Below are 13,270 nucleotides of genomic sequence, written 5' to 3' on the forward strand. Positions count from 1 at the left end.
TTTCCTTATAATAGAGTACAATACTTAAAGTGCAACAAGATGTCTAGCTGCAGAATTATTTGTGAATATAGTAATTTTTGAGTGAGCAGATTTAGACAAAATAATAGATGCAAGAGGCTGCACATCTTTATATTGAAGAAAAAAGTGTTGCATGCAGGTATGAATCTTATACTTGCTTCTCTAGTACAAGTGATAAACAGATCAGGTGAAGCAGATGACAGTGTAAAGTACACATGAATTTCATTGAAAAATAATCTTCCCACAAACTCACTTTTTTAAAGTTGCATATGTATACTATTCCACTTCTGGCCCAAGCCACTTGTCAAATGTTGTTTTCACAGTATACTGCTGTGTAGTACTAAATTGATATTGAATTCAGGCTGCAGTCAAAACACCAATTTTAAGATTCCCTGCTTTCAGTGAATCACTTCTTGAAAATATGGGGAAGGGTTCTTAAACTGTCTTCTTTTCCTCTTTTCAGTGTGTAAAATTTTAAAAAAAGAAAACATTACTCTTTACAATATGTCTCTTTATATCTGGCCATTTGATTATTGTATTCAGTTCATTTCATTGTACTGAACTTTACTGTATGGTGTTTACTATAACTGGCACCTTAATATACCTTTCCCCTTTCTTGTAATTACTTTCCAGTTATGTAAGAATAAACTTACCTTTCAAAAAGAAACAGTTACTCTCATTTGCTGTCATTACTTGCAGCCAGTATGTGGCAGCTGTGTTTCTTTCCTGTGTGTCACACACTGACGCATTATGAAGATATGAGTTACATACATCAGTGAAGTTTATTGGCTTTTGTTTGTTTCATGATTGAAGATTTATGCACGGAAATGCTTTGGGTCTTGAAGTAGCAATTACACTCAAAACTAGTGTATTAAATTTGTGACAGATTTGAAAGAGACATTCATCATGTTTCTAAATGAAGTATAGACTTAAGATGTGCAACATGTACTGTTTATACAAATCTTATTTGCCTTAGATGAGGGTAACCAAGCACTGCAAGAGTTCCTAGCTGCACGTAATCCAAGACAGCAGCATTCTTCCACTCTGGAATCATATCTCATCAAACCAATCCAACGAATTCTTAAATATCCACTTCTACTGCAGCAGCTGCGAAACTTGACAGATCCTTCTTCAGATGAGCATCAGCATCTTGTTGGTAAGTACATTGTTTCACTTGCATAATGTATTATATACTAAATAAATCTGTAATTCACAGAAATGTGGCATTGTGTTGCCAGGGCTAAGCATGATTTTGTATTATGACTTTCTAAAGAAAGCTCAGACTGAATGAGGTATTTTATTGACATGACAAGCATCTGAACATTTTAGATGTAAAAAAGTGGCCTCCTTCAGTCCAACCAATTATATCCATAAATTAACTCATCTGCTTTTCAGTTTAGAAAACTAGTCAGTTTTACTGCAGCTGAAATGCATATTAAAAATTTGGAATCTCATCCAGAATTTTTATAAACTGAAATCTATTCATCATCACATGTATTACTGAGGAATGCTCAATCTTTTTAGGCTTGAGATCTACCACATGTGATTTAGTCAATTGAGAGACCTAATGATTTAAAAATTCATAAAGATTTAAGCACAAAACAAGACTGTAGCCAAAATTAACTATTTTAATTTCACAAAATACATAAAAGGTTATTTTCTTGCCATCAGAAGCTGTAGCCTACTACTCAGTTTTTAAGAACTTACACATGTGAAAAAAGATTAAAATATACACCATCATAAATGTTGAAAAAGGGTTAGTGAGATACCTGGCTTTGCATATTGTTGATAAGTATATTAAGCTGCCGAATTATTTGTCAGAGCCAACCTCACCCTGTCTGAAAGATGAGTGTCAGTCAGTTAATTTCTACACTTTAATTTCACTATGTTCATCGTTGAAAATGCTACCTCACATAGATAAGTTGATCCAAAAAATGATAAAATGTACATCACTTTAACAATGTTATGGTAGGATTTTATACTCACTCTTTTTGTATTGTGACACATCATTTTGAAATCAAATTATTTCCTCTTCAAGTTCAGTTTCACTACAAGAGAAATTAGTACGCATTTTATTTGAAATATTTTTCACATCCACTTTCTGGAAAGTTGAGCTGATATATTGCTTTGAAAATCTGAAAATCAGTTTTCAAATTCTATCTTCAGTGCAATCGTGCTGGCTGTACACGTCTCTGCAGCTTCTTGATCCAGTAGTGTTTGTTGATCCCACAGTTCTGACTGTATTTGAGGAAACTGTTTCCCATTTAGTTTCTGAAACTGGACTACCCAAAAATCAAGTTTTCACGTAAAACACTTTATAGAAATGTAATCATTATGATGATTTGTTTTTTTATTTGAAGTTCTTTGTTTCATTCATTTAGTTTTACTGACATAGCAGCTGCAAATGGCAGATCCAGCAACCAGCTCAAATCATACAGTTATGAATAATCTTCCTCTCTTTCAGACACAAAAGATTTTATCGCTGGTAGATTTTCTCTAAATCTGTTTAGAAGCATACCTCTTCCCAGCCATCAACCTTCAGTGTGCAATAGCAGGTCTCTGTACTGGCTATTCAATTCTTCTAATTTCAATCTAAACTTTGTTCTCTATAGTGATTGTGAGCAAATTGAATTCACAGTTTTTGTGACATTGCTCCTAACATGTACAACTCTCAAAATATGTCCACAAAGCACTTGCTGATGCACAGTACAACGATATTTAAAGAAAAGCAGGAAAGATTTGTTGTTTGCATGCCAGGTAATAAATCATTTGTGTTTCTTTACCATGCAAGGCACTCCATCAGTAGTACCAGATGCAAGTTTTTGAATCGGAAAATCATATTCCAAACTGAAATATGTGAATGCATTGTAAATATCTTCTCCTCATATAGTGTCTTTCGAGGTCAAAGTTGTATGTCAGTCTTCTCTTACACTGAAATCTGAAAATACCAATCATAAATTGAGGTGGATTGTTTCCATCTACTGATACATCTAACTGCATTGAGAAACAAAAGCAGGATTGCAAATCTATGATCAGTTGACATTTTATAATTTCTGCCATTAATTCCACTTCTCCTGTTATAGTAGGTCCTGACAGAGGCATGTCTCTGATGGTTGATATTATCTCTCGCATGTTTTTGAATGGGGAAAACAGGGACTCACTACTGGTAGAAAGAAGTCCTCGACATCAGTGCATCAGCAAAGGGTTTTTCATGTTTCATGAGTACTTCTGATACATGAAATGATGCAATGTTTGATGAAAGACTTTTTTGTACAGGCTTGACAAAAAATGACTGCCGTGACTGTAAATTACTTTTAAGATTAGAAAGTTTCTTGCCCCTCAATCCACTACCAACAGCTGCTTCCAATTCAAAGTCTTTGTGGACTGCTCTGAAATGGCATTCTTTGTGGACTGCTGTAAAATGGCATTCAGTAGTGTTCTTTTTAGGTATGGGTAAATTAGCATTACATACCAAACATATACACGTATCTTCATGCATTGTAACAAAAAAACTGTTCTTCCCACTCATAATGGAACTAGTACATTTTCCTGTGGTTAGCTGCACTTATTTTTCACAAAGATGTGGCATCTCCATGCATGGCAAGCATTAAAGGTGATGAAATGCAGATGGAGACAAAAGAGGCAAAGATAATGTGGTCAGAAATAATGCCTACGAATGCCATGCAAAACACTCATTGTCTACAAACTAGCATTTTACAAAAACAGCTCCTTTAAACAAATTTTAAATAAAAGGATTTGAAAGACTGACTCATAAAGCCATGGCGATTGAATGGGTGATCGTGATCAACAGGTTGAACACCCCTGTCCTACAGGTATGTTTTTATACTGTATACAATATGGAAATCAACATTGAAAAATCAAAAGTGATGTGCAGATCAAAATGTGAGAAACGCTTGAAGATTACTGTTGACAATTTGGAACTGGAAAATGTGAATCAGTTCAAGTACCTGGGAAGTTTTATCACAAAGGATGCCCAGTGCACCAACGAAATCCGAGCAAGAATCGCCATGGCCAAAGCTGCTTTCAACAAGAAGAGGACTCTGCTGACCAGCAAGTTGAGTTTGACATTGAGGAAAAAACTGATAAAGTGCTACATTTGGAGCATTGCACTGTATGGAGCAGAGACATGGACCATGAGAAAGAAGGAGAAAAAATACTTAAAGAGCTTTGAAACGTGGTGCTGGAGGAGAATGGAAAAGATCAAGTGGACAGATCGCATAAAAAATTATGATGTACTGTGAAGAGTAGCAGAGAAGAGAAGTATTCTGCGTACAATTCTTCAGAGAGAGGCCAACTGGATTGGACATGTACTTAGACACGAGGGACTCATACGTGATGTCATCGAAGGGAAAATCAGAGGAAACGCAGGATGAGGAAGAAGAAGAATTCAACATCTGGAGGGCATGAAAGATGGAAGGAGATACAACAGACTGAAGGAAGAAGCTGAAGACATGGAACAGTGGAATCAGAAATTCTCCGTACGAAGACATGGACCTGCCATTAGGCAGAATACTACATAATAATAATAATACAATATACTGATTCCTGTGTAGTTAATTATCAAACAAATTCAATGTTCATCTCTCAATCTGTTTTGTAAATCCCACAATATAGGGTTATTCGTAAGCTCCAGTAGATGTCAGAAGACAACTGCATGAAAATTGCAAGACATACAGAAAAATCATGCATATCAATGGATGGACCATCTCTCCAAGTTTTGATTTGTTATTCACATTGTGGAATAGTTGCAAAGTGCATCACTAAAGGGCAGGCATGTCAGAAAATGGTGTGTAATGGAGTGGTGCATGTATTTTGTCTTCTTGAATTTGTTAAACATGAATCAGTTGTGATAAATCAGTGGTGATTTTGTACCAAATGTCAGGTAAAATCTCTACCAAACAAAACAAGGAGGCCATAGGAGCTGCTTGTTTCAGATATTTCCATACACTTTTGTCTTACGGAATCATCTTTTGGGGCAACCAGCCCTTGGCAAAAAAAGTTTTTATTGCTCAGAAGAGAGCTATACGTATCGTGAGTGGTGTGCAACCAAGGCATTCATGCAGGAATCTGTTTAGGAAACTACAGGTATTTACAATTATATCTCAGTACATATATCCTTTGTATGTTTCATTAATAAAAACCACTCTCTCTTCAAAACCAATAGTGAATAAAACGGTCACAATACAAGGTCAAAAAGGACAGTCATAGTAATCAGTCAAACTATTCCCTTGTACAGGAAGGAATCAATTATATATGCATCAAAATTTACAGTGCTCTACCCAGTGTCATCAAAAGTCTTGTTCCTGAAACACCAAAGTTCAAGAGTAAACTGAAGGAATACCTAATACAAAAATCATTCTATTCAGTTTGTGAATTTTTTAGTGCATGGGAGCAAGTTTTTATTATACAACCGAGTTAGCCACGCAATGTAAGCATAAATTGCTGTAATGTTATATTTTTGCACAAATAATTTGATATTGTTAATCTGAATGTGTACACAAAAGTGTTAATTCTGATGTATGTAATATGTTTTTATTCCTTATAGTGTGCCATGTTGTTACTATGAGTCTTGTCATGAATTAACCATATTGTGTGCTACTGTATTGTTAACATTGTAAAAATACTGACTCATTCCATATCCTTGCATCGCCATTGCCATCAGGATCTACAGAACTTGCAAGTGTGTGTGTGTGTGTGTGTGTGTGTGTGTGTGTGTGTGGTTTGTTTATTTGTTTATTTGTTTGTCTATGTGTGTGTGTGTCTGATTGTTTGCATGTGCAAATGCACATGCATGGTGCTAAGAAGAGTTGGAAATCTGGATTATACTGTCAAATGACACAAAGTAGATAGCTATTCAGTGCTTAGAAATGTGTAACAGAAAGCAGTGTACATAAGCTATTGAGCTCTCTGGTTCTTCTAGTAGAAAGCATAAACATTCACTCACAGAGCCAAACAGACAGGCAAATGCGCATAATTACCTCTGCAGCAGCACGTGCTTGGGTGTCTGTGTGGTAGTGTATGTGATTGTTTGTATTTTCTATGAGAAAAAGGGCCAGGGAGCTAAAAGACAAGAGAACATTGTCTTCTGTTACAGATGTCTATGCATCCCATATTGATCTGCTATAAGTGAATGGTGCCTTTCCCTTCTTTTATTAGTTGTTCCATCTTAGAATTTCCATTATTGCTATAGAACGTAGCTAGAGTAGAATATTAGGGAGGGAGGGAGCAAAAGAGAGAGAGAGAGAGAGAAGTGAAAAACAAAGTATGATGTCAGGACAGAAGAGCATTGGGGGCAAAGGTGGAAAACTGTGGGAGACAAAGACAAAGACAAAAGAGTAAAAAGGGGTCCTTTACGATTGATCTAGCAGCAATTTAGCCTGTGGGCCTACATAATTCAGAACTAGAGGGTGTGCTGGAGGGAAAACTCTGACCTGTGTGGTTCAGATGGAATGATGTTGTTTATGTGGATTGGAGAGTGGTGCTTTGTGTGAGGACGTAGGAGGTTAGAGGATTACCAATGGCACAGTATTTTGAAGCTGCTGCTCAGGTAATTATCATTGTGGTGTGCAGCATGCTTAGCAAGCATGTGTTTGAATTTGTGAGGCCAAACTCAATTTTTGTCAATCAACATTCATATAGGTAGGCAGCTGGTTAGTTGTAAGTGAAGTGTTGGCAGAAGAGCCAACACCGTGTTGCTAGAGGAGGCCGAAATGCACGCTTTTAAGCTCACGCAGACTGGTGTGAGGTCTGGAACATTACAAGGAAATGAGAACTTAGAAAAACGGACGCAGTTGCTGTAATACTTAACTTTAATCCATAATTGGTGTACATCTCTCTTGACTGTACATGCTTCAAGATAAATATCAAATGCTATGGCGCCTTGCTAGGTCGTAGCAAATGACGTAGCTGAAGGCTATGCTAACTATCGTCTCGGCAAATGAGAGCCTATTTGTCAGTGTAGCTTCGCTAGCAAAGTCTGCTGTACAACTGGGGCGAGTGCTAGGACGGCTCTCTAGACCTGCCGTGTGGCGGCGCTCGGTCTGCAATCACTGACAGTGGCGACACACGGGTCCGACGTATACTAACGGACCGCGACCGATTTAAAGGCTACCACCTAGCAAGTGTGGTGTCTGGCGGTGACACCACAGTAAGGTCTTGTAACAGTTAGGTGCAGGATGAGACTATGAGAGTTTATGGATGTAATGGGATATTCAGTAAGTCAGGTGTGTTGGTAGGAGTGTTGATAGATTGTCCTGTGCCTCATTCCAAAACATGAGATAGTGAAAGCCATGGTAAAGATTGTGTTGTGTTTGGCAAGGCATGTGTGTTAAGGATAGTACCATTTAGCAGCAGTGATGATGCCAGGATTGTGGAAAGGTATGAGGTCAGGTATCTTTTTATGGAATAACTGTCTGTAAAGGTTGTTGAAAACTTATAAATATAAGTGGATAACTCCTTTATCACACCAAGCTGCATTGCCTGCAAGTATCAAAATTACATGAGAGTGACATGGAACAGAGGACAGCTGTCAAAAAGGACGAACTCTTGTTGGTTAACAATTTTGATATCAACTAAGGCTTCTACGGAAGTATCCAATATGTGGAGGTCAGTGTCCATGAAGGAACAGTAAAACAGATTTGAGAGTGTGTGTAGAAGTACTGGAGGAAAGAGCATTTATCTGTTCATCTGTGAAGGGTTAGGATTGGATGAACTGAAGGCTTTCTTTATGTGACCAATATACATAATATCATAAAAAAAGCCATCATCCATTTTCCTATGGCAGATCCATGGATTTGTTGGCAAATTAGGCTTGAAAAAGAAGATGTAAATGAGTCAGAATGTGGTTGGTTAAGCAGATTTGGAATGAGATGATGAGCCATTGGAATAATGGGAAAGGCAGTGTTCCACATCATTTGACAGCACAGAAGTGTTATGCAAGTCAATAGATTTGTTATGACATTACAATATGTACAAATAATTATGTAGCAGTCTCTTAGGGAGGCATGACTGTTCTTGATTTACTTTCTTTACAAAACATTATCACCTCTCAGTTATTGCAATTAATCTGTGATCGACTTTGTGCATATTTTTATTAAACATGCATTCTTTTTATTTCAGAGGCCCTTAAGGGAATGGAGAAGGTAGCTGAACATATAAATGAAATGCAAAGGATACATGAAGAGTATGGAGCAATATTTGATCACTTGTTTAGGCAACATCAGAAATCATGTAAACAGGTAATAAGCATAAGTACCTATAGCACTTGCGTAGTATTTCTGTGAAATTAATAAACTGGTAGTCATTTTACTCAACACTTTATTAGATCACTTCATGTTAAAAGAAACTTGTTTATTCATTTTATTTGGCCTTCAGCATTTAACACTATTTAGCCATGGACAGATGCAATAACTATGATACAAGTCTGTCTTCTATACAGCATTTTAGTAATCACAGACACTCCAGAAAATACGCTTCACTTGTAATTGACTCTATAGGAAAAATTTAAAAGAAACTTGACACATTCTACTGCACTCAGTGCTAGCTGATGTACAGCAAATGACTCATGTGGCTCACTTGACACAACAAGGCATGCATTAAGCATAGAAGTGTATAAAAAAGAAAGACATACAAAAGATTTTGACCCACAGAGACCACAGATATTCAACTGAATGCTTTGATTAAGCTCAACAGCTTCCTTTGGAAGTACAACATTCTACAGTGTTGCACAGGTCACCAGGCTCTTACTTTTGTTTCTTGGGCTGTGCTAATGATCTGTTTGATTCCTTCACACTCATTTTAGATTGGCTGTTAATCATTGGTTTTCCCATGATACTGGATGACTCTGGTAGATTTATGTAAATGCAGATGAAATGGTTACCAAATAATTTGTATTCTCCCTTTGTGTCCATTAGGACTTCAATTACCTTCTTAATGTTTTATTTTGCCTTTTATGGCATTATCTGGTGCCTATGCAGATTGTTTGTCAAGATTTCCAAATGATCCTGCTTTCTGGTCCAGATGACATCCTTTACAGGTTTTTGTATCACACCACTATTTTCCTATTTAAGTACACAGTTTTCATAAACTCCTTTTTACATAATTTATATTTCTGAATGGTATTGTGTCTCTGATCCTATATTACATATTTGTTGTATATCATAATATATGGAAATGTGTGTGCATCATAACAGTCTTTGTTAAATGTGAGATTTCCACTTTATTCTTTGATGTTTACAACTGGGAATATTGTAGCTGACCTATTTCTTTATTGATGTAGTATTTGTGTTCATAAGTATTTTTACTGTCACAGGATAGAAAATGCATGCTTTTTTATAATTTTTCTTGATCTTGCAAATTCTATTCACTAATTTGATGTGACGTTCACATAAAAAGAAATGTATAACACAGGCACAATTTGTGACACTGAGTGACTTAGTCTTTGCACGTCTTATCATTTCCGAGTATAAGCATCTTGGTGGTAAATTGAATGGCATAAGAGTGCAAATAACTACCATATTGCATAAAAGTTGTTCTTGAATGTTCAGACATTTTCCAAAGCTGGTGATACGTTCTCATTGGATGAGACAGTTTGTAATATTTCTCTTCCCAATAAGCAACACAATTCTAAGATTTCATCTCAGAAGAGCATTACAATTGTAAAATTCATTCCCATATCAATAAGTCTAATAAGGTTTATTAAGTGCATTTTAGGTTTGAAATTTCACTATTCTTGCATTTCATATTTAATATTGGGAAGAGATGCTTACAAACAAATTTACCTATCTTTCTGTCTTGCTTCTAGCTTATTGCCCAAGATCAGATTTGTTATCTGTTCAGAAGAGAAGAGAAATTTGTTAACATCGAGTATAGATTTAAATGTCAGGAAGTTGTTTCTGAAAGTATTTGTATGGAGTGTAGCCACATATGGAAGTGAAATGTGGATGATAAATAGTTTAGACAAGAAGAGAATAGAAGCTTTTGAAATGTGGTGCTGCAGAAGAATGCTGAGGATTAGATGGGTAGACCACATAACTAATGAGGAGGTATTGAATAGAATTGAGAAGAAGAGAAATTTGTGGCACGACTTGACTAGAAGAAGGGATCAGTTAGTAGGACATGTCCTGAGGCATCAAGGGATCACCAATTTAGTATTGGAGGGCAGCTTGGAGGGTAAAAATCATAGAGGGAGACCAAGAGATAAATAGATTGCAGCAGGTACTGAGAGATGAAGAAGCTTGCACAGGATAGAGTAGCATGGAAAGCTGCAGCAAACCAGTCTCTGGACTGAGGACCACAGCAACAACAACATCTGTTGATTGAAACATGTTTTTCTGCGTTTTTTGAATTTTTTTTACACCTACAAAACTTATAATAACACAGTATGGTATGTTTACACAACAGAAAACTGTAGATAGACCCATCACAGCATGTTTACAGAACAAATACATATTGTGAAATGAGAGTATTGTTGGTGCATTGCTCATATTTGTAATTATTGCTTTCCCTTATAGACTGTTCTTGAAAGATGAACTTTTTTAATTACAATAATTTTCTTATTATGACATTAACTTTGACAAAATTATATATATTTTTAGAAATTTCATATTAAAATAGGAATTTAGTATTGGTTATTTAAATTTGTTTCATTTTTACAAAAAAATTCTTTAAAATTTGGAATATTCTTTAAAAAATAATTTTATACAGAAAATGTTGTTTTGGGAAAGGAAATCATTTTTTCATATGTCCAAAAGAAGGAGATTTCAAATGCTAATTTTAAAACAATGAATTTTTATGTGTGTAGAAGTTTTTGTACACATGATAATTTCATAATTTTTCTTTAAATAAACTGCATTTTTACCATCAGGAGACTGATAACTAAATTCTGAGTAATAAAAATCAATCTGAAAAATCCTAAGTAAAATTTTAACAATTTCTGTAATTTTAGATTGCCCATTACATATTTTATAGACTGTATAAGAGAAAAAGAAAGTGTTGACTGGATAGAGAGCTCCTTCCCAGAAAGAAAATTTTCCTACCCCCAGTTACTTTCGTAGCTTTGCCACTGAATTTAGTTCAGACAGTTAGAATCCAACACTTATGATCCCAATCTTAACAGGATTTCAAAATCTAGCCCAAACAAAAAGAATTTTTTACTTGAGTAGTTTACAAGTAGTTTTATGAGAATGAATGAATCTCCGAATCTAAAAAATTTACTTCGGGATCTCACATTCACATTTACCGTGCAAGTTATAAGTGCCACTAGTAACACTCAGCAATGTGGTATAGGTTTAATTATTAAGAAGACAGGATAACCTTCTGGAAATCATCATCTTTTCCTCCTCTACCTAAAAGTTGTTAGTCTTGCTTATACTTCTTCCTTTCTCAGTGGTATCACATCTTACATCAACTGTTCTCCTATTCTGGCTGGGTTCTGAAAATTCCTTAATGCATTTTACATGTACAAATTAAATAAGAGTGAAGATAAGCCTCATCTTGGCTTTACTCATTTTAATATCTTAGTCTGTGGTTCAGTCTTCCCTATTACTGCATTATAATTCTTGTAGAGTTGCAGGGCTATGATTTTGCCCCTATAGTCAGTTACCATGTTCTTCATTTCTTGAACAATTTGTTCCAGTCAGTGTTGTGGAACATCTTTTCTATGTGTATGAAGATGATCAATATCGATGTGTTAAATCTCAAGAATTTTTTTGTGTAATTGCTAATAATGCAAGTATTGTCTCTCATATTCAACAGCTCCTTCAAGATCATCATTGATCATTTTGATCTATGGAATGATAGATTATATTGCTTGCTATTTTTCAGGCATGTGATATGAGGCTGAATGCTCTGCACTGATTGCACTTCTTTGCACTGTTGGTCTTTGGAATATATATCATACATTTCCATTTAAAGCTGTCAGGTATTTCTCCCTTCATATAAATAAATGTTACTTTTACCATTAGCTATACAGTATTTTTGCTACCCTCATGAACCATGGACCTTGCCGTTGGTGGGGAGGCTTGCGTGTCTCAGCGATACAGATAGCCGTACCGTAGGTGCAACCACAACGGAGGGGTATCTGTTGAGAGGCCAGACAAACGTGTGGTTCCTGAAGAGGGGCAGCAGCCTTTTCAGTAGTTGCAGGGGCAACAGTCTGGATGATTGACTGATCTGGCCTTGTAACACTAACCAAAACGGCATTGCTGTGCTGGTACTGCGAACAGCTGAAAGCAAGGGGAAACTACGGCCGTAATTTTTCCCGAGGGCATGCACCTTTACTGTATGGTTAAATGATGATAGTGTCCTCTTGGGTAAAACATTCTGGAGGTAAAATAGTCCCCCATTCGGATCTCCGGGCTGGGACTACTCGAGAGGATGTCGTTGTCAGGAGAAAGAAAACTGGCGTTCTAAGGATCGGAGCGTGGAATGTCAGATCCCTTAATCGGGCAGGTAGGTTAGAAAATTTAAAAAGGGAAATGGATAGGTTGAAGTTAGATATAGTGGGAATTAGTGAAGTTTGGTGGCAGGAGGAACAAGACTTCTGGTCAGGTGACTACAGGGTTATAAACACAAAATCAAATAGGGGTAATGCAGGGGTAGGTTCAATAATGAATAATAATGAATAGGAAAATAGAAATGTGGGTAAGCTACTACAAACAGCATAGTGAACGCATTATTGTGGTTGAGATAGATACGAAGCCCACGCCTACCACAGTAGTACAAGTTTATATGCCAACTAGCTCTGCAGATGACGAAGAAATTGAAGAAATGTATGATGAAATAAAAGAAATTATTCAGATAGTGAAGGGAGATGAAAATTTAATACTCACAGGTGACTGAAATTCGTCAGTAGGAAAAGGGAGAGAAGGAAATGTAGTAGGTCAATATGGACTGGGGGTAAGAAATGAAAGAGGAAGCCGCCTGGTAGAATTTTGCACAGAGCACATCCTAATCATAGCTAACACTTGGTTCAAGAATCATAAAAGAAGATTGTATACATGGAAGAAGCCTGGAGATACTGACAGATTTCAGATAGATTATATAATGGTAAGACAGAGATTTAGGAACCAGGTTTTAAATTGTAAGACATTTCCAGGGGCAGATGTGGACTCTGACCATAATCTATTGGTTATGAACTGTAGATTAAAACTGAAGAAACTGCAAAAAGGTGGGAATTTAAGGAGATGGGACCTGGATAAACTGACTAAACCAGAGGTTGTACAGAGTTTCA

At 36.3% G+C, this 13,270-nt stretch overlaps 1 protein-coding gene across 1 annotated transcript in view; it reads left to right on the top strand.

Moving 5' to 3' along the window:
* The window catches only part of LOC124712378 (protein still life, isoforms C/SIF type 2), a 568,005-nt gene that overhangs the window by 505,396 nt on the left and 49,339 nt on the right, over positions 1 to 13,270 (top strand). The window contains exons 13-14 of the mRNA XM_047242673.1: positions 995 to 1,174; positions 8,158 to 8,276. Coding sequence (XP_047098629.1) covers positions 995 to 1,174; positions 8,158 to 8,276 — 299 coding nt within the window. The remainder of the gene's footprint in view (positions 1 to 994; positions 1,175 to 8,157; positions 8,277 to 13,270) is intronic.

Source organism: Schistocerca piceifrons, chromosome 8, assembly GCF_021461385.2.
Source record: "Schistocerca piceifrons isolate TAMUIC-IGC-003096 chromosome 8, iqSchPice1.1, whole genome shotgun sequence".
Taxonomy (NCBI): domain Eukaryota; kingdom Metazoa; phylum Arthropoda; class Insecta; order Orthoptera; family Acrididae; genus Schistocerca; species Schistocerca piceifrons.